The 22,702-nt window shown below is 46.2% G+C and overlaps 1 protein-coding gene across 1 annotated transcript in view; it reads right to left on the bottom strand.

Moving 5' to 3' along the window:
* The window catches only part of Cdh26 (cadherin 26), a 72,357-nt gene extending 53,703 nt beyond the window's left edge, over positions 1–18,654 (bottom strand). Inside the window, exons 1-4 of the mRNA XM_045157078.1 lie at positions 18,613–18,654; positions 9,219–9,275; positions 7,321–7,425; positions 4,076–4,237 (exon numbers count right to left, since the gene is read on the bottom strand). Of these exons, the coding sequence (XP_045013013.1) occupies positions 4,076–4,237; positions 7,321–7,425; positions 9,219–9,275; positions 18,613–18,654 (366 nt within the window). The remainder of the gene's footprint in view (positions 1–4,075; positions 4,238–7,320; positions 7,426–9,218; positions 9,276–18,612) is intronic.
* Between the last annotated feature and the right edge of the window lie 4,048 nt (positions 18,655–22,702).

Here is a 22,702-nt window from a genome sequence, read left to right as displayed (position 1 = left end):
CTTACTGGCAAGATGCTAAGAAATTCCAGGAGACTCAGTCACAATGGAGAAAGGAAATACCACGGGTATTCTCTGCACTTGGAAAGGGTTTTTCAGCCTTTTGTTATAGCCTGAAGATTTATGCCCTCTGGATAAACAAACCATGCAGCATTAATGTGATGGATCGCCATATGGCCATTTGAAATCACATGCGCAAGATCGATAGCCTCACACCCAAATGAGCAGACGGAAACATCTTAAATGCCAAATGTACGATACGAAATCACTCGTACGCATGAGCTAGAAACAGCAGAGATGACTCGGCATGGTGGAAGATCAATAAATAATTATTTGAAAGAATGGGAAAGGATGGGCTAGCAGATATTTGTGTCCTATGAAATTGAGCATATGTAGTTAGTAGATAAGATTCCTACACAGAAAAAAAAAGTTAGACATTTTCCCCTGAATAACTGTATCTTCAATATTACAGCAGTTTTGAGTCAGTGTTATAGCTTTCTTACATATTATCACTTTTGACAAGCTAACCTCCTTTTGCACCTCCCAAACTCAACTTCTAATGTTGTGTCTAGTTTTAGGGACGCCTTTCCCTCCGGGTACTCCAGAAAGCAGCATGCCACTAGAATGTCCCCATCCCTGTGATGCTGTGATGGGGTAGCTTGATTTTTAATAGCGACTTGTCTTTATGGCCTGTCAAAACCAGTAATCACTAGTCAATGTTAGGTGTGCAAGCTAATGGTTGTGCGGATGCTCCATTTGTGAGGTGCTCACGTGACACTGCTTATGCCACTTTCCATGTGCCTGGTAAACCTCATCCAATGGCTTCCTCTGCGCCCACAGTGCACAACTTTCTCATGCTTCCCATGGAAATTTATTCTCATGTTCTGGAGGCTAGAGATGATATCCAGTGCAGGTCCTGAGGCCCTGAGGCACAGTCAGGTAAGGCCTCTCTCTCTCTCCCTCTGTCTCTCTCTCTGTCTGTCTCTCTCTCTCTCTCTCTCCCTCTCCCTCTTCCTCCCCCCCCCCCCTTGCAGCTGCTGATCACTGGTAAGCTTGGAACTTCCTTGGCTTATGGATATGTTTGTCACAGTCTCTGCCTCTGTCGCCACATATCACTCTCTCCTGAGTCCCCCTCGGTGTTCAAGTACCTTCCTCTTATAAGCCCCAGTTCCATGTGACTCCTTTTTCACTCAACCACATCTGCAAAGAGCCTGTGTTTTAGTAAGGTCACATTCATAGCTACCATGGATCAGGACTCACCCACGTGCACGTAGGTCCCAGGCAGCCCACAACACTCTACAGGCAGACTCATGCTCAACCAGGGAGGTCTCAGCATAGGGCCATCAGATAAAATGCATCTTCTTTTGGTAAAAGTGGCAGACATACTGTTACTTTCCTCTAAATGGTGCCAGGAACTGTCTGTAACCTGCACAGCTCAATCAACCACCTCAGTCCCAGATTTCTGCTCGTGGGGACTGAGCCTGAGCCGTGTCAACTTCTAGTTACAAATTTTTACATCACTGTGAAAGGCAGTCCAAAACCCATCACTCAGCATGCTTATGGATGGGCTGAGGAGATGGCTCATTGGCTAAAGGCAGTTGTTTAGCAGGCTGCCTACCCAAATTCAATTCTCCTCAGCACCCATGTAAAGTTGGAGGGAAAGCAGAACACGCATACGTAATCCCAACACACCTACAGCAAGGGGAGATGAAGCCAGGAAAATGCAGATGCTGGCAAGCAGCCATGGCAAGAGAGACCCACCTTGTCTCGAAAGAAGATGGGAGGAGAGGAGAAACTCCCCAGCACTCTCCTCTCACCTCCACACATGCACGACGGCACGTGTGCACCCATACACACCATGCACTTACATATTGTACACACACATACATATACAAGCACACACAAATGCATGATAAAATAGAAAAATTAAAATTGTCCAGGGCCCAGGAAATTTTAGCCAAGCAAGTGCCTGCCTTGCAAACACAAGGACCTCAGTTTGATTCCCAGTACCCACGTAAACATGCCAGGCATGGTGGTGCAACCCTTCGTTCCCAGCATTGGGGAGGTGGAGACAGGCAGAACCCTGGGTTTGCTGGCCAGCTGCTCCAGCCTAATTGGTGAGCTGCATGCCAATGAGAGTCCATGTCTCACAAAACAGGTGAGGGTGCTCCTGAGGAATGGCATCTGAGGTTGTCCACACACAGACCCACATTTGTACACTTGCACCTGCATCCACACACATGCTCAACGTGCATGAACATGAACACGTGTGCTAGAAATGCTTCAAGCAGACAAGTAGAAAGGGCCACAGTGGTGCATGAACACTTGGCTCCCTCCAGCTCCTCTCCACTCAGCACCCAGCAGCCTGTAGCTCCTGTGCACGGTGCTTGTCCACTCAGCACACACCCACACAGGGACCTGCAGCTCTGTGCAGGCTCTTCTCCACGCAGCCCACGGCACCCAGTGGCTTGCAGCCCCCTGAGCACAGCTCTTGACCACTCACCACCAGCACCCAGCACCTTGCAGATCCTTTGCACTGCTCCTCCCACTCGGCACCCAGCACCCAACGGCCTCCAGCTCCTGTGCAAGCTCCTCTCCAGTGGCACCAGCACCCGGGGACCTGCAGCTCCGGCATTGCTACAAAGCTCCTTAGAGATGCAGACGCTCACCCGGGCCATGAAGCAGGGTCTGAGTGAAGCCCCTGAGCTCTCTCTGTTCACTAAGGATAGAGATGTGCCATTCAGCATCCCTTCTGCGTCTCTTAATTCTACAGGAGTAGACAATAGGGCTTGAGCGGGTATAGAAGACCCACAGTCATCTTTTCTTGTGTCTGGTTGAGTTTGGAGAGCATATATTCCTATTTAGAAATGAGCAATTCCAAACCCACTGACCACATAGAAGACTATTATCATTGTGCATGTAAATATTTTGAGGCCACTGGAGAAAAGCTTCAAAAAGTATTTTTTAATATTTTGTTTTCACTTACTTATTTCAGAGAGTGAGAGAGGCCGGGAGAGAAAGGGAGAGAGAGAGAGAATGGGTGTGCCAATGCCTCCAGCCACTGCAAACAAACTCCAGCTGTATGTGCCACCTCATGGATCATGGGTCTTAGGAAGTTGAACCTGGGTCCTTTGGCTTTATAGGCAAGTGCCTTAGCCACTAAGCCATTTCTCCAGCCCTCAGAAAGTATTTCTTAATATTTTATTTATTTACTTTCAAACAGAAAGAGAAAGAGAGAGATAAAAGAGATGGACAGACAGAATGGGTGTGCCAGAGCCTCCAGTTCCTTCAAACAAGCTCCAGATTCATGTGCCCCTTTGTGCCCCTGGCTTTATGTGGGTACTGGGGAAACAAACCTGGAATATGAGGCTTTACAGGCAAATGACTTAACACTAAGCCATCTCTCCAGCCCCCAAAGTATCCTACTTAGATGGTAAGCAACATCTTCCCAGCTTAAAGAAGCTAACCCATAGCCAAGCACAATTCCCACAGCTCCACAAGGCGGAGCAAAAGATGGTGACCCAACAACCTAAGTTCAGTGGGTAACATGAGCTACCGCCCCATTGTTTAGGGCTCTTTTCTTTATAATGTTCTTTCCTGGTTTAGAACTTGAATTTCAGGTTCATAGAGAACCACAGCGTCACAGTGGTGAGGTCACGAAGGACACCTGGACTCACGACAAGACATTGCCAACAGGTAGGCAAGTACTCCTCATCAGGTACCAGGCAACACTGAGGTCTGTGTATTGCTGCTCTCCCCATTCAAATATCACTTGGAGAGTTTTATAGCCATTCTGTGGCTCCATTTCCCAGATACCTTCAGATCTCCTAATTGCATCAGGACAATGTTCATGAAAGTGTGGATAGACAGCACCTCACATACCTTTAAGACATAACTGTACTCTACAGAAGATTCTAAAATTAATCCAAGCCCCAGGCGTACTTCCAAAGTTTACCACAGTGTATATCACATCAGTCCCTTAAATCCTGATACATATTCCAAAAATATCTTATCAAATACAAACTTCCCATAAGAGCTTTCACTAAATCCAAGCTTAAACTATCTCAAAATTTAGTACCATAAACGATGGTGTCGTTTCCCGATCAATAGGACGGTGAACATATATTTTTCCACTCTCATTATCTTCTATAGAGAATAATCCAATCTCAGGAAATTCATCCACACCAGGTCCACTGATTAAATACATCAGTGACATGTTATTGGACATATTATTGAATAGCTGGAAGGAGAGAAAAAAAGAACATGAGAATACACCATGGCTGATTGTCAAGCGTCACGTGCAGGAGCCAAGGCATCACAGCAGTTGGGGCCAGCAACCTCCCTCTGGGGTCTTGCACTGAGGACATCAGTAACTACAGTGGTGTGGGGACAGAGATACTGTCTGCAATGGTGAGAAGCTGGAAACGGCATGAATGTCCAATGATACAGGAAAACAAAACTTGCAATGATACTGGTGTGCCATCTCACAGCCTGGGACACTGTCTGACACATTCAAAAGAAGGGAGCACCATGGAGGCCACATTAGTAAACAAGGAGGGCAAGTCATGGAACAATACAGAGCATGTGACCCTGTGGGGGGTGTATATGTGTGTATGCACACGTGTGTGCAGATGCACACATCCCATGCACATGTGTGTGGAGACCAGCAGAAGACAATGAGGACCTTCCTCTATCACTCTCTTGCCCTCTTTTCTTGAGACAAGACCTCTCACTGAACCTCGAGCTCTCTGAGTTTCTGCTAGTCTCACTGACTGGAGATTCTCAGGGATCCTTCTGTCCCCACCCCACAGTGATGGGCATATAGACATGTGCAGCCACGTTCAGCCTTTGATTTGTGTGTTGAGGGTGGATCCCAGTCCTCACACTTACACACAAGGTGCTCTTACCTGCTAAGCCATCTCATTACCCTCAGATGTCTTGGTTCTTTAATAAACATTTACATTGCTGATATTGGCTACCTCTTGAGAAAAAAGAGAAGCAAACCCTAGACATCTTGTAAGAAAGAACTTGGGAGCTAGAGAGATGCTCAGCAGTTAAAGGAGCTTGCCTGCAAAACCTGATGGCCCAGGATCAGTTAATTCCCCAGTACCCATGTAAAGCCAGATGCATGAGGCATGTGTGTCTGGAGTTCATTTTCAGGGCAGGAGGCCTTGACATGCCCCCGTCCTTCAAATAATCAATAAAAATAGTTGTTTAAAAAGTGAAAGAGGGGGCTGGAGAGATGGCTTAGCCGTTAAGCGCTTGCCTGTGAAGCCTAAGGACCCTGGTTCAAGGCTCGGTTCCCCAGGTCCCATGTTAGCCAGATGCACAAGGGGGCGCACGCGTCTGGAGTTCGTTTGCAGAGGCTAGAAGCCCTGGCGTGCCCATTCTCTCTCTCTCCCTCTATCTGTCTTTCTCTCTGTGTCTGTCACTCTCAAATAAATTTAAAAAAAAAAAAAGTGAAAGAGGGGCCAGGTGTGGTGGTACACACCTTTAATCCCAGCACTTGGGAGGCTGAAGTAGGAGAATTGCTGTGTGAGTTCACCCTGAGACTACATAGTGAATTCCAGGTCACCCTGAGCTAGAGTGAGACCCACCTCAAAAAAATCAAAAAACAACAACAAAAAAGTGAAAGAGGAGCTGGAGAGATGGATTAGCAGCTAAGGTGTTTTCCTGTGAAGCCCATGTTTGACTCTCCAGATCCCACATAAGCCAACTGCACAGAGGTGAGGTGAGCACAAGGTTGAACATGCCCACTAGGTGACACAAGCATCTGGAGTTCCATTGCAGTGGCCCTGGTGCAACAATTCTCTTTCTCTCTCTCTATCTCTATCTCTGTCTCTTCCTCTCTCTCTCTCTTTCTCTCTCAAATAAAAAATAAAGATTAAAAGTAAATGAGGGCGCGTCTGGAGTTCGTTTGCAGAGGCTGGAAGCCCTGGCGCGCCCATTCTCTCTCTCTCTCTCTCTCTCTCTATCTGTCTTTCTCTCTGTGTCTGCCGTTCTCAAACAAATAAATAAAATTTTTTTTAAAAAAAGTAAAAGAAACTGGGCATGGTGGCGCACACCTTTAATCCCAGCACTTGGGAGGCTGAGGTAGGAGAATCGCCGTGAGTTTGAGGCCACCCTGAGACGACAGAGTGAACTCCAGGTCAGCCTGGGCTAGAGCGAGACCCTGCCTCAACCCCTCCCCACAAACACCATGAGCGGGCTTTGTGCGAACTTTACTCTCTTGACTCTCTTCTTCAGCACAGCGCTGCAGTGGAGGACAGGACCAGTTCTGCTGTGCATGCGAGGATGCACTGAGGACTCAGCAGAGCAAGGAATGGCGGTGTGGCCGAAGCCTTGAAAACAGTTGCTAACCTTTTTATGTAGGCTGATTTCACAAATAATGCAAGCATACAAATGGCCAAGTGAAGGTTTCTGGCATCCTGGTCTTCATCATGAGACCTTTCTATGGGGTGCAGCTTTGGCATGAGGGAGGCAGCAGAGGGGTGGAGACTGGCATTTGGGTGCAAACAAGTCCCATGTACTTAGTGTCATATGGGAATGTGGGCTGCATGTGGCCAGAACTTCCAACTTCCAAAACTGTCTTAGTGCCAGTCATGGTGGCGCACACCTTTAATCCCAGCACCGGGAGGCAGAGGTAGGAGAATCACCATGAGTTTGAGGCCACCCTGAGACTACACAGTGAAATCCAGGTCAGCCTGAACTAGAGTGACACCCTACCTCCAAAAACAAAAACAAAACAAAACAAAAAAGTCTTAGAAAAGCAGGAATGTGTTGTGTTTGTTTGTTGTTTGTTTGGACAGGGTCTCTCTGGGTAGCTCAACCTGGCTCCATGCTCACAATCCACCTGCTTCAACCTTCTGAATGCTGGGGCTTCACAGGTGTTCCCCACCACACCCAGCAGGAATGCACATGTCAATAAGATCTCCTCATACTCGCACAAGGAACATAAATTTAATGACTGCATAGATCAAGGGAAAACCATCTACAGGCTGGAATTATTCTCATCATACACACCCGAGGAAAAGTCACCTGTCTAAAGTTTCATGGTCAAGGAAAGGCTGCGTGACTTTGGGGATTCAGGCGTCCTGAATCCCAGACCAATGTCCTTTCTACCCCATCTTGTTGACTGGCCTTCAGGAAGGTAGGTTCATGGCAAGGCAGCCCAATCAAAGCTCCTCCTTGAAGTGAGCTAGATGATGGTTGTTTCTTTCTCTCAAGGGATAATTAGTCCCCTGCATGAATCTGCAAGACTCAACCATCACCCCATACGGCATGCTGGTCAGAGGCCAGGTAAGTGACTGAACGTGTCCTTACCTCACCAACAAGCTTGGGAAAGGGTCCTGGGTCTTCCTCCTGGAGCTCCAGGGTGGTAAGTACCCATCTTCTCTTGGATCGCTGTAGAGGCCGGTAGCTCTCTCCCTGTAGGTTAGAAGGATGCCAGTGATGATGAGGATGGCCATGAGGATAGCAGCCTGGATTTGTGGCACCCTCATGCCACGTGCAGGCACTGTGCCGACTCGGCATCCATTCTCTCTCACACAGCAGCTGCCTGACGTCAGAAATTGCAAGTGTCTATTCTCTTAGCAGCTGTCATCATTCCTAAGAGGTGAGGCACAAGCAGCCTGATAATTGTGTAGGATCAGGAGACCACTTGAGGAGCTAGAGCAACATACCAATGTGGATCCTGTGACAAATACGTAAATGGCTGCTGGGAAAGCCATTCCCAGCATCTCTCAACCTTCTTGAAATCATTGACAAGGTCTACTCAATACTGACAGGCCTCTAATATCTACTAGTATTCCTTTCAGTAAACACATATGTGCACATACACACAGGCCAACATATACACATAGAATGTACACATACACATGAGAGAGCACACTTGTGCACACACATACACACACACATGTACATACACACACACAGTGCTGAGGAATGCTATTCTCCAAGCATAACATTCATTACTTCCCTGTCAGACAGCTGTGATTTCCCACAAGATCGGGCTCATTGATGTTTCCACAGAGGCAAGCAAGGAGTGCTGAGGGTCATTAGACCCTCACCTGAGATTCCATTCTCTAACCCCCTCCACAACTGCTCCTGCTCACATGCAGTTCTGCCTCAGCTGCAATGTTCCTAGGAGGTGTTAGAGAGAGAACATGAAGGTGGAAGGTTAACTGACAGTGGGGAGTCCCGCGCGTCTACGGCAAGGTCATCATCAATGCTGGGGTAAGACTTGCTGATAATGCAGCTGTTTGGGTCATCATGCTCCTATGAGGAATTCCTCAGCACTGCTCCAGTGAGGAAGCCTGAGAACACTGTCCATCCTCCAAGCTAGATTTGGGTAGAATCCTCATTTGTCTGTCATCAACGCCCTTTCTGGTGGTTTGTTCATATCTTACCAGGAAAATATACAAGACAGACTTTAATTCAGACCTCAGCCTTAGATATTGGGCAGGAAAAGGAATATGGATGGAATGTAACACCATGGATAGATTTTCTCAATCATCTATGTTTCTATCATCTATTTGGCTACTGTCCCCTGATTGTATGTCAAACTGGTTTCTAGCTACATTAACTTTTATCGCATTATGTTTTTTACCTACAAAAAAGTGAGTTTTTAAATGGTGTATCATGGAGTGAGTTGATGTAAAGAATTACACTAAGAGTCCTAAGACAGCCTGAAATCATGGCTGAATTTCACGTGATGGGCATCAATCTGCTTGCCCTGTACCAGAAAATATGAAATACGGGGCTTTGTTTGTTTGTTTGTTTGTTTTTCAAGGTAGGATCTCACTCTAGCACAAGCTGACCTGAAATTCACTCTGTAGTTTCAGGCTGGCCTCGAACTCAGAGGGATTCTCCTACCTCTGTCTCCTGAGTTCTGGGATTAAAGGCATGCGCCACCATGCCTGGATGAAATGCAGGATGTTTTAATCTCATACAAAAGAATGTGCTCTGGACAAACCTCCAGGCTGGCACTGTGAAGTTCATTTCCGATGCTCTCAGGTGGCCCATCGTCTAATGAGACACCAGAGCATCCCCCATGCCTCTCCAGCAGTAGCCTGAGACTTCATTTAGCAGGACACATCTACTCTGTTCTCTGCAAGCAAACATTGACAATGACAGGGCCCTGAAGAACTCAACACTACGTCCAGTCACTAGGTAAAGTACAGAGACTGTCTTCTTTTATTAGAACTGCCATCAAAACACACCTTCATTTGATTAGGGCGATCATCAGTTTCTTGCTGGAAGCTGTTAATGATGTTGACCTTAAAAGAAAAAAAAAAAAAACTGGCATTAATTAATTGAGAATGTACTAATCAGAGGTCCATAGAAGCTGTCTGAAGTAACACAAATCCAGAATTAGAAATAACCAAAAATAACTTCTGCATTTTAGTTTGTCATTGTTGTTTGTTCTGAGGTGCTGGGGTGAACCTAGAGCCTGGCAGGCAGACATGCTGCTGCTAAGCTGTATCCCGGACCTTGTATTTAATGTTAGCTAATATCTCTGCACCTCACTTCATGATCACCACTTCTATATCTATAGGAAAACTAACCAGAGAGTTCTGGTGGATCGTTACCAATGGGAAGGGGCATTGAAACCCACAGCATATGAGCACTGTTCTGTGAGTGAGCAAAAACTTAAAACTATCCCTTCTAATGAGCACAGGTGTATCTGAATATGCACACTCGACTGAGCATCAAATGCCACCTGGCAATGGGACTTAGTGGGGCCTCTTTTTGTCCCCTCCTTTGCCTTGTTTACAATAATCAAAATAATAGAACTTAGCACTTTATATTGAGAATGACTGATTTATAATGTATATCTGAACAGCCTTCCTCCCTCCCTAAAAAGTAAAAGAGGACTGGGGAACACAGCACAGCACACAACTCTGCAATGTGGTTCAAAGCCAGGAACATACACGTGTGTATGTGTGTGTGTGTGTTGGAGGTGGAGATGGGGAAGGAGACAAAGAGAAAGGAGCTGGAAGCTTATGCATCCAGGAAAAATACAACAAAAATGAAGGACAAACAGTCAACAATTGCTAAATTCTCATAAAAGAGATTTTTTAATTCTTTTTTTTTCTTAAAGTTTGTAAGTTTTCAAATCTCCAAATGTTACTTTAAAACTTAATTTAGGGGCTGGAGAGATGGCTCAATAGTTAAGGTGTTTGCCTGCAAAGTGTAAGAACCTAGGTTTGATTCCCCAGGACCCACGGAAGCCAGATGCACAAGGAGGCACATGTGTCTGGAGTTCATTTGCAGTGGCTAGAGGCCCGGGCATGCCCATTTAGTCTCTCTCTCTCTCTCTCTCTCTCTCTCTCTCTCCTCAAATAAATAAAAATAAAACAACTTGGATTAGGGTTGAGGAGATTGCTCAGTGGTTAAAGATACATGCTTGCAAAGCCTGATGGCCAGGGCTTGATTCCAAATACTCATGCAAAAAACTAGATGCACAAAGAGGTGGGCATCTGGAGTTCATTTCCAGTGGCAAGAGGCCATGGCATTCTCTATCTCTCTCTTAAATAAACATTTTAAAAATTGGATTAAAGCCAGGGGTTCTAGTGAATGATTTTATTCCTAGCACTTGGGAGGTTGAGGCAGGAGGATCACTACAAGTTCAAGTTCTGGGGTTCTAGAATGAGTTCCAGGTCAGCCTGGACTAAAGTGAGAGTCTGCCCTGAACAAAAAACAAGGAATCTTGGTCTAACTGAACAGCTAACATGAAGCATGCAGTTTAGTGCTGATTCTGATCACTGGAGAAGCAAAGGAAAGTCAGTCTTTAAAAGTGAAACATTTTCTGTAAAACCTTTTCTATTCCATAGCTTCTTTAAAACTTTTTGATAACATAATGCTTCAAAGACAAGAGAAAAATGTAATGACACCCATCACCCAGTTCTATCAAACCTTAACATTTCACCATATTTGCTCCAGAGAAGAAAGGCAGAAATTGTCACGGAAAAACTGAAATTCCCCATGCACCCTGCCCTCATCTCATTTCCTTCCTGTTTCCTCAGAAATCATTGTCATCCTAAAGTATATTTAGAATTTCAGAGCAAATCACATTTTAAATCTCTCTCCTCCTCCTTCATCCTTCCCTCTTAGTGCTCTCTCTCGGGCTCTCTCTCCCCCATGTTTCTGTGGTTTGAACAAGTTCCCAAACCCTATGTGGTGGAACTCTAACTCCCCTGTATGACATCGTTGGCAGCAATGGAGAACTTTACAGGTGGAAAGGCCACTGGACCTCAGAACTCATAAATGGATTAATGTCCTTATCTCAGGAGTGAGGCTGTTGTCACAAGAGTGGGTGCCTGGTAAATGGGTTTGGCCCCTCTCTTGCTCTCTTGGCCTTCCTTCTGCTTTCTGTAGTAGGTAACACAGCAGAAGGCCCTTGTCCTAGGCCAACCCTTTGGCCTTGTATTTCCCAGCCTAGAAAACTGTAAGAAGCAAATGTCTATTAAAATTTCTCAGCATCAGATATTCTGGTATAGAATACAGACTAACATACTTATGATACACACATAAACACTTACACACATTATTTATGTATATAAAAGAACATGAACTCCTACCAAATCAGAGAGCCAGAGCCTCAGAGGCCCCCAACACCTCAGCACTGAAGCAGACCAAAAATGAACCCAACATGGCTCAGGGAAATCTTGTGGAAGAGGGGGCGGAAAGAATGTCAGAGTTACATGTTGGGTCATGATTTTCAGAGACATTTATCATACTAATAACTGGGGGCTAACTCCACAAGGCACGACCCATTTTGAATAACAAGGAGGGTCTAATGGGAGGGGGTAGATCACAGATGAGCCTAAATAATGGTACCAAACTGCCTGTATTTACTGAAAAGAAAACTAATAAATTAAATTAAAAATAAATAAATAAATAAATAAATTATTTTCTCCCCAAAAAAAAAACAAAAAAAAGAACATGAAATTTCTTTGTAATTTAATTCTGACATTTAAATAGCAGCTCACCGTAAGCATCATTCCACAACTTATATTTTTATTGACATTTTGGTTGGTAGGCATGTGTATATGACAACTAGAATTCCAGTTCATTCACTTTCACTGCTGAGGAACATTTCCTGTATCACTTGGCAGCAATGCATCCATCTGTTCTTCTAGTGCTGGTCATTTCTGTGGGTTCGAGTTTTCATTGTCATGAAAAATACTGTGCCAATACAGGGTGGCGCATGCATTTGGAGTTTGGTTACAGTGGCTGGAGGCCCTGGCATGCCCATTCTCTACCTATCTGCCTCTTTCTCTCTATCTGTCTGTCACTCTCAAATAAATAAATGAAAATAAACAAAAAAAAAATCCAAAAAATACTGTGCCAATAAATACCCACACACATATAATATGAAAGTTTCCCTGAATCATCAGCGTTCAAAGTGTGGTTAGCTCAGGGGTTCCCACAAACTTATCAGAGAGTCCCCAGGGCCAAACTCCTTCCTAAAAGCACTGCAACTTTATTTGCCTACTTTTCTTTGCACATCGCATGGATAATGCCAAATACAGTGAGTTCAAGCGCAGGCGCCAGCGCACACAGACACACGCAGAAAACCCTCTCGTAGTCACTGTGCTCTGCGCACGGCACACTTGCAGGAAAAGCAGCAAATAAAGAAAAAGAAAATTGGTTTCATTTAGGAATGAAATCACCAGAGAATTTACTACCGTGAACCCATATGGACGATGAAACGGTGAGCATAAATTCTACGAAATGGCAATTCTTTGTTTCAGATAGGGTATCACTGTGTAGCCTAGGCTAGCCTTAAACGCATGGCAATTCTCTTGCCTCAGCCTCCCGAGCATTAGGATTATAGACCTGAGCCACCACCCACCGGGCGTTTTCTTAAATCATCACACTTGAGTCTACGCTGTGAAGTTTTCTCGGAGACTGGATGGGAGCTGTACAAAGATCACTGCTCTCCATGTAGGCCAGAAGCTGTGCTCAGAGAAGAGAGCTGTGTGATGGTTCACATTGCTGCTCAACCAGACACAACTGTGCCAAGCACCATCTCATTTGACAGAGTGGCTGACAGGCTGTGGTGGCTCGGGCACGAGGATGCAAGGCTGGGCAGGGCACCTGTTGCTATTGCAGAAACAATGGACTGTGTCTGTTTCCAGTGATGAAGTTTAAGCTTTTAAGGAAACCATCAGAATTTTAGACAATTTGTGTCTGCAACGAAGAGCTTGACAGTTTCTAAATAATTAAAGTTGTTTCCTGATGGTATTGTTGGAGATGTTAATGAATATGGGGATTTTTTATACAGTGGTATGTCAACATTTGGAATATCTGTCCAGATTAGTTTTCCATTTCTATGATGAACTACCAGAGGTGGGCTACTTGTGCAGAGAACGAGGCTTCCTTGGCTCACAGTCTGGGAGGTTCAGAGCCATGGTGCTGGCACCAGCTGTTCTCTGCAGAGACTGCATCAGAGTGTCGCAGATGGCAGTGGCAGAGGCTGTGGGAAGGACTTTGTCACCAGACATGAAAGGAGGGAGAGCTGGGTGGCACAAGGCATAGTGGGCTTCCACAACCACCTTCTCCCGCAGGGCGCCACGTGAACTATCTGTACCTCTCCAAAGCTATCCCACTAGTCTCCGCCTCCAGAAGGTCCCACACCATCTCCCACTAGCAACTGGGGTCAAGCTTCCATTGTATTGTGCTTTGGGGAAACCAAACACATCCCCACCCTAGCACTGCCCACCACAGAGGGCCAGCACTTTCTGTGATCATCACTTCGGGGCCCAAATTCCCGGAGGCGAGTGTCATCCAAAGTACCGAGGAGACCAGTGGATTTTGATGCAACAGTGGCAGTGTCAAGAGGTGTTTCCTCTAGATGGAAACATTCTTTGGGGGGAGAGGGAAGGGGAGCTCATGAAATGCACAGGAACTTTGATATTTTACAGGACTGGCTAAGGCCCCTTCCCAAGGTCATGAAAGCAGTAAACAGGGAAGGCACAGGGAGACGCTTTTGTCGGGTAGCTGCCCACAAGTACCACAGGGACTCCAGAAGTGCATCTCTCACGAGTCACCCCCAGGCTAGGGAGTGACATGTCAGCAACGGAACTGCCCGGGGAATCAACCACGCTTCTATGCGTAACCCCTCACTCACGCCCCGCTAAGGAACCCCAGTGAGTTTATTGGTTCGTGGAGCTGAATGTGGCCAGAATCATTTCTTTCTATGTCATTGCCTTCACTATCTGAGATGAATAGGTGTCACTCAGGAATGGTCTGAGTAGTAAGAAAAGCTCATTAAGCTTGCGTGAGCCAGGCGTGGTGGCGCACACGTTTAATCCCAGCACTGGGGAGGCAGAGGTAGGAGGATCTCCAAGAGTTCACGGCCACCCTGAGACGACATAGTGACTTCCAGGTCAGCCTGAGCTAGAGTGAGACCCTACCTCGGAAAACCAAAACTAAATAAAAAAGATTGCATGAGATTTCACATTACAAGTAATGGGAAAGATACAACCTATGCCAAGTTTTGGTGTGATATCAAAGGAGAATAACCATAGTTATGTATCCAAAGGGGTTGAAACATTTCCTCATTTCCAAATGCATGTGTGTGGGGAGACAGAGTACGGCGTTCTCAGAAGATTAACCACAAATGGGAAGAGCTGTCGTATGTGAAGCCCAGCGTGCAAAAGGTTCACAGGTGTGTGACGAAGCGCCACGCTTCTCCCTAAGCAGAACTTGAATGCTCCGGTTGTTTTGCATAAAGATATGTTTATTTATATTAATATATAATGCTGTTGTTATCATTAGTGAACTGGGAAATATGTTTAAAAATCTTCAGTTTTAATTTCTAATACACCATCAGTAAATATATGTCATGATGCCAAAATCTCTGGGATTCTTGCCTAAGTCACCAAGGATAGATGTTGCTATGGCCACCTTAGCCATAGTCACCTTGCCTATGTGAGAAGAATCTGTCCTTCTTCAAAAGCCCATGATCCAATAGACTGTGTGGTTTCTGAGGAAATGAAGAAACATTTTTCACAGTTCATTTCTTACGGTCAGCCATCTTCATGGTGGGGATGGGGAGATTACTGGGTTGTTTTCTGAATGTCAAAGATAACATTTGTTGCTTGCCTTATATTTCTATCTATTTCCCTAAAGGAAAAGATTGTTTAAAACTCTTTGAGTTCCAAAATCTTAAACCAATATATATGAATACCTAGGTGTATAATTTTAGAACAAGGAATTTCAGTTCATGCCAATGAATGAAGAAATTAATTCTGTTTCTATAGAAGGCATGTTTAAGGCCATTAGTTCTCATGTCGCCTTCAAACCTTAGTTTAAGACAAAGTGTTTTTAAGGCTCCTGTCCAAGTATAACTCTACAGATTCATTTGCTTTTCCCTATGGTAAAAAAGGGCATGGCTGACGGGCAGGCAAGAGCCACTGCAGAGGTCCCCAGAAGTCGGGGCTGGCGAGTAGCACCTAGCCACAGCAAAGCCTGGGACAGCACATCTTAGTGCATGCTTCCTGTCTCTTCTCTCTGTGCACGTCTTGCAAATTAGCTGGAAATAGCTCGTCTGGGTGATGCAGGGAGACTAGAAATTGTTCCATTTGCTGAAATGATTCTGTAAGTGTTCCTATTATATATCCCATCTCTGCCAATTTAGGCAGTTTGTCCAGAGAGGACTCCATTCATAGCGTTTTGCATAATGCAGCCTTCTACAGTGCAGGGACATTCCCAAGGCTGGCTCCTCCAGTGACAGTGTTTCAGTATCCAAGGCTGTTGACCCTAGTGTGACAGGTAGGCACATGACCATTTCCCCCTCCCAACATGCCACTTTACAGAAAGGATATAGCCAGGGTCATTCAGACTGACCTGAGCCAAAACCCTTTGCAAGAAATTCACAGAGTGAATGAAGGCTTTGTACCTCTGACAGCAGGAAAGAGCTAAGAAGCCTGCATGGAGAACATTCTTTTGCAAATGCTTGAGAATGTTTCCTAGGAAGGAATCAGTTTTCACAAGTCCCACTGAGGTCTTCTGGCTCTCTACTGATGCCTGGCTTCTGGGCTCTTGACAGCCAGCCCAGCACACACTGAGGACAGGAATGCTGTGGTCTGAACCACCCAGTGTGGCAGACACTGGCCACATGGAGCTCACCTCACCTCAACAACTGCCTGAGGTATGGCTTTGGTTCCTATGGTATTGAATCTGAACTTTGATTCTACTGAAAGTTATGTCTTCACATGTGATTAATGGCTGCCAACCACTTTCTCTAACAATGCAGATAGTACTGAAGAGTCATGAAACATGGATTTGTGAATCTTGAGGCCTGAGGCCCTATTCCATTCTTTCCTATACTAGCTGTGTGATGTCAGGCAACGACTGAATCTGAGTCTGCATTTCATCTGTGTACACACACATGCACAGGTAACAGTATATTCCTAGGCAGATTTAATCATCTGAATAGTTCCAATTAAGAAAGCAAGGGGATTGTTTTGGGCATATGCAAACCACTTAGAACAATTTTGAAAAGCTAAGAGGAATGATTTGAGTGTTTTTACTCTAAGGAAACAAAGGCTGCTTGAGGAGATAGACACATTTACCCTACCCTGAATAGTACATGATATATACATGGTTAGAAACATCACAGGGTGCTCATAAATGCAGTTTTCATGTTTATATGTATCAATTATTTAAAATTTAATTTGCTCAGAAATGTCCTCAGGACAGTGCAGATTAAGCATTTGCTGTTTCCTACGTGAATCTCAATTTGACATTTATTTCATTTTGTATCTTTCACAGACAACTGGAATTCAACATCTCCAAGGCTGATCCTGGGCTCATCTTCTCACAAAAATGCCTCATCTTTTGAGCTCACTAGGTAAACAAGAGACACACACCAGCCATCCCTGGAGTCCCCTCGGTACCGCTGCTCGCTCCTCCCACGGCCAAGCTCCACTTCCATTCCCAGGCTCCCCTGGCTTTGCCAGCCCTTGCCTGTGTCCACCTCCATGACCACAGTTCCTCCGTGCTTTCCTGAGAGACATGGAGGCACCCTCCTGACCAGCTGCATCTGCCCCTTCTGATCCTTGTGGAGCCAAACCATGTGCCTAGACACCTATGTCCCAGTACCCATCTCCTGTGCACACAGTCTTATTTGGAAATCGATATTTGAAGATATTATCAAGTGAAGAGAAAGGCACCGTGGACTGGGTGGGCCCTGGCCCAATGGTAGGTGCCTTTATAGGGAGAGAAGACAGGCCCACGGGCACAAAGGGGAAAGACCCTCTTGCGACACAGGTGGAGCCTTGAGCGACGCGACTGTGAACCAAGGACGCCGAGCCCCGCCCGCCACGGCCAGAAGCTGGGAGAGCACTGGCGGGTTCTGCCCAGCCCCAGAGGAAGCGTAGCCCTGACGACATCATGATGACATGTACCAGGCTTCTAGAATGCCTCTCTCTTGGTTCGAGACACTGACCCCGTGGTTCTTTGTTTCAGCAGTTCCACAACCTACGCAGGCTTTCCCAATGCGCTCTGCACCAAAGCTTGGGAAATCTTTGGAAAATTCTCAGCCCTGGGAACCTATGGCTCTTAGGACGGGCTTTGGACTGCTCCATCCCCAGGTGGCCTGCTAAGGTTCACCTCTGACTACCCTGTACCCACCTTTAGCACCCCTCCAAATCTGATATTCCTAAATAAAGTTTGAAGAATTGTCCAGAGCATAACTGATAGCAAGTTTTGAAAGGATAGCCTTATTCAGAATTTCCAATTTTAAAAACAGTATCATCAGCAAAGTACCGGGCTCTCCTCTTTGTTCTGTTTTGTTCTCTGAAACCTGCTTTTCCTCTGACCTTTGAACCCTGCCCAGCCCAACCTCAGGATTCATAGGGACCAGAAATGACTGACAAGGGAGGCTGGCTCATCTCTGATGTCACTGGACGAGGAACAGTCATAAGCCTACAGAACAGACATCTGATTGTCCTTTGGTTTCATGTCAGAGTGAGCCAGCAGGGGTGTGGGGTTCCAGGGGGAAACCACTGAGGACCTCATATTTCTCAGCAGAACCTGGCAGGTTTTCTAACGTAGAGATGGGCAGCATGGGGGCTACACATGTCAAAGATGGGGACGAACCCACTTTGGGGGACATGTAAATGAACAGGAGGAATGGTTACTTATAGCCAAATTTGCAAATAATTGAGCAGCCTAGGTGTGTGCTTCTGTGCCCAGTGAAAGTCCCGCCAAGACTCCTGATTCCTCTGAACAACATTCTCTTCCACAGCTGTGATTCACTGAAATCTGTAAAGCTCCTTCCACCAAACATGCGTGTACAATCCACAATAGGATCCCCATTTCTGACCCCTCCTACCGCTCCCTCAGAGGTGAATTAACTGCCCAGGCACTGAGCTAATATAATAGGAAAGAAGGGACAGTGGTGTCCTCCTGAGACTAGTGGTGGGTGGGAGCAAGTGTGAGGGAAGGATGGAGACAGGACTTGATTTACAATATGCTCAAATGCACACTGACACGGGCTAAATCACCCAGGGATCCCGCTCGGTTATTGGACCCCATTCTTCCAGCAAAGGGGGCAAAGCCAGCCTGCGCCGTGTTTAGTCCCTTCCTCCCCCAGCTCACCTGCATGAGGAGCAGTGGCAGCAGACGCAGCAGTGGTGGCATGCAGCCCCTGACGCTCATAACTGGGTTCTGGTGGGTCCTCAGGGTCTGGGGACCTCAGCAGGAGCCAGCCACCTCCTTCTCCGCCAAGAGCTGCTCCTCCAGTCAGCCCAACCTTCCCATCTATTCCTCTATGGCCTGTTTGCTTTCACCAGAGCAGGTGGATGGAAATATAAGCCGCACCTTATCTGTGGTAACCAGCATTCCTAGGCGGCAAATGCCGGAGCATGCAACACCATACCGACGTATGTACACAGAAGACTGGCCGGGCACCCGACCTCAGGATTACAGCTCAGGCGAGGAAAGAAAGACAAGGCCTATGGGAAAGTAGTTTTGTTTTCCTTTGTTCCTTGTTGGTTTTTAGTTTCCAAGTACAATGACCAATAATCTTGTTTTATAGCAGCCATTCTAACCAGTATTTCCTATAGTCATCCAAACCTGGAAAACAACTTCGAGCAGTTAATTAAGACCAAGGGATGTATGTGGGAGAAAGAAATGCAGAGAGGGCTAAAGATGTAGCTCAGTAATAGATAGTTTGTCTACTATACATAAGGCAAGGGCCTAGGATCTGGGGTTCCATACCTAGCGTGCACATGCACATACACATACACACAAAAGGAAAAGAAATTTTACTTAAAAGTTGGGTTTAGACTATTTTTAAAAATATTTATTTATTTTAGAGAGAGAAAGAGGGAGGTAGAGAATGGGCACACCAGGGCCTCATGCTGCTGCAAATGAACTACAGATACATGTGCCACTTGGGGCATCTGACTGTATGTGGGTACTGGAAAATTAAACCCAGGTCATCTGGCATTGTAAGCAAGTGCCCACTGAGCCATCTCTCCAGTCCCTAAACTATTTTACACAAATTTCACATATATAAATAGTTATGGACATACTCAGTATGTAAACAGCGCTTGTGGGTTCCATGCTTACCCTCATTTTAGCACCCCTCCAAAGGGGCTCTCCTCATTAGGGATGTCAGCGATTCCCATGGGGACTGTGGGTCATGCATTGTGGGGGTAGCCATCAGTTATGGGGAAGAGCAATGTCTCCATGCGTCATGTCCCACCTGTGGCTCTAACTAGTTTTTCACCTCCTCTTTCACGAAATTCTCTGAGCCATCTTGGGTTCGTTTCAGGTCCACTTCGGTGATGAGCTCTTAGGAGCTTCTGGGTCTCTGGCTTGGTAGGAGTTGAGTGTCCTCTGTGTCTGTCTCCTTCACCCCTGTGCTGACACCAGGTTCACCGAGAAAGCAGCACTCTGGCTCATTTCTCCAATTGCTCTGTGGTTTCAGCCGGGGCCCTGGTGAGGCACGAGGGGCTGATTCTCCCCTCAGGTTCTGCTTCCATCTGAAAGGGAGAAGAAGATTCTCCAGCGGAGAGTGAGATTAGCACCAGTTAAATGGGATAACCATTGCTAGTTTAGAGAGAATTTAATGGGTGTAGGGCCTCTTGTAGGCCAAGATTGTACCCATACTTCCTTTGAGCTTCGATTAATTTGCTCTTTTGAGCTTGGAGTTAAAGTGTGCGGGGAGACTGAAGGAGCATCTCCCCCTGGGAAGGGTCTCTAGAACAGCACAGGGTCTCGGTCTGCAGTGCTGGGACGAGGGTCATGTTGTGATGCTATTATATCAGCATTCAGGGGGCCAATGTGAGCACATTTTGAACCAAAATCTGAATATGAACTCTGATCATTTAGTATGTGACCTTGTTATGACATCGTTTTGTTAAAACTAGTGACCAGTATTTTTAGCGGGAGAAGAAGAGGGAACTTTTTTGTACTGAATGTTCAGAGCTTGGTGAGCTGCTGTTGACAGGTTTATTGACCTGGGTGTTATGCTAGTGAAGGTTTTCCGCTTGCTCTAGTGTCCTGGGTATGAGCATAAGGCCTCTAGACATTTCCTGCATTTCCTGCATAGAGAGAAGCAGAGCAATCATGAATGAACGTGCGGGGTTCTGCTGTGAAGTCCACTGGGAACTTGAGGCAGAGTCACAAATTCAGTCTGCAAGGCAGGTGAGCTAAGCCTGGGTCAGACACAGGCAGAGCTGCTCCGAGCTGCAATGATGCTAGGAGCTAAAACACCGAGCAAGACAGGTAACATGAAGCTTGAGAAGGTCACACCGGGAGGAGCTGGGGAATGCTGGAGGTAGATTCCACTTTTACACTTGTTCCATGTTGAAAACATTGGCATTTTAGTCTATTAGGAACAACCAAATTTTTGACATTCTCAAGCATTTAAAATAATTGGGCCACCTGCCTTTCTCTCTCAGGCTGTAGTCCTCAAACCCAGCTGCAGAACTCAGGTGACTGAACTAGGAAGTGCTGCTCTGAGCACAGGAGAGTCCAGTGACAAAAGTCTCACACTCCTTTCTGTGCTTAGAAGTGCAGTAATACCTTATGGCCACGTGATGGCAGCTCCCGGCTCCCTGGAAGCTGCCCAGGGTGATACCTGTGTTGAAGAGAAAAAGGAAGTGACACCACAACCCCCCTGAGGAGAAGCCTTAGTGGAATGGGGGTGGAGGTGAGGGACTTAAGACGATAACAGGAGGGGAATGGGACCAACACACGACTTGTTCATACAGCAAACTAATTAAACGCACTCACTGTCAGCAGCAGCCCTGGACGGGAGGCACGCGTGTTCTTTCCCCCGAGGGAAGTCAGAAGGGGGAATCTTGAGATTCCAGAAAATCACTGTTGAAGAATGAGCATGACTGCATCCCTGTCCAGTTGGGAGAGGACTTCAGGGGCTGCAGGACTTGGAGGACAGACATGGGCTTGTTATCACCATGAGGCCCTGTTCATGTGTCTCATTGTCGAGTAAATGCTAAGAGCTGGCATGACTGGGTAACTCCTGCCCTCCGGTTTCCTGTGGGCCTTCTGAGGCTCAGAGAAGTACAGGACATGGCTCCAGACGGAGGGAGGCCTGGTGGGGTATGTGGGTGCTTTATCCATCCAGATGAGACAGCCCAGTGAAGGTTGGGCAGTCTGCTGCATACAGAGAAGCCTGGCTAGACCTCCTCTGTCTCAGCCTAGGAGGGAACAGCCTGGGAGAAGCAGGGAACAGAGGAATGTCCTGTGGGACCATAAAGGAGTTGGAAGGTAAGGCATCCACCAAGGCCACAGGAGTCCAGACATCTCAGAGGGAGGAAGGAGACTGGATTTTATTCAAAGTTGACATTAGCTTTTTAAGCTGGACTTGTTTAACTGGCCACGAATGCCACCAACAGAAAAAACCCAGCTCCCTGGGGTGGAGGAACTGTGGAATGAGCAGCCCAAACCCAGGGGTTTAGTTCCTGCCAGGAGGAGGCTGCAGCTGAGCTGGGCATGTGGATGAAGGTGAGACAAGCAGATGAGGCCAGCTGACAGCAGTGAGTGTGGATGGGGGCACATGGGCATGCACTGGACGCCTCTGTCCATCTCCCTGTACGATTGAACAGTTTTACAACATAGCCATGAATCCATTAAAGATGGACTGTGTCCTGAGAGTGTGTTCCTGGGTAATGATGTCCTGGCACAGAAATCATGAGTGGCTCACCCACACCTGGCTGGTACCACCTCCCACCAGGATGGGCGACAGGGAGAGCCTGCTAGTCTATGAAACTGGGCACTGTGTCACCGTACAAAATTCTTCAGGTGACTGTGGCTCAATGGTAAGGATTCTGATTATCTGTGTAATCAGGATGCCTGAACCTAGGACAGGTGCCCAGAAGTGCTGGCAACTGGAAACTGCAGCTTCCTTGTCTTCTGGGCCCTCCAGTCCTGTATGCTATCCATAGCTAACCAAAATGTCACGAGCGCGTGACTATACAACACTGCAAAATACACCAGAAAAGTGAATGTCACTCCATCAGTGAAAGTGAATTAGTAGTATGTAGTAGTGTCTATAATATTTTGTATTATACATTATGTACTATATATGATATATAATATATACATATATTATATAATAGTTATATATCATGATATATAATATATAACATGCAATGCATATTATATGGTACACATATCATATCACCAAATATGTTTTGTATTAAAAAAGTTATGTCAT

The sequence above is a fragment of the Jaculus jaculus genome, chromosome 8, assembly GCF_020740685.1.
Source record: "Jaculus jaculus isolate mJacJac1 chromosome 8, mJacJac1.mat.Y.cur, whole genome shotgun sequence".
NCBI lineage: Eukaryota > Metazoa > Chordata > Mammalia > Rodentia > Dipodidae > Jaculus > Jaculus jaculus.
This window is presented reverse-complemented; position numbering and strand designations above follow the sequence as displayed.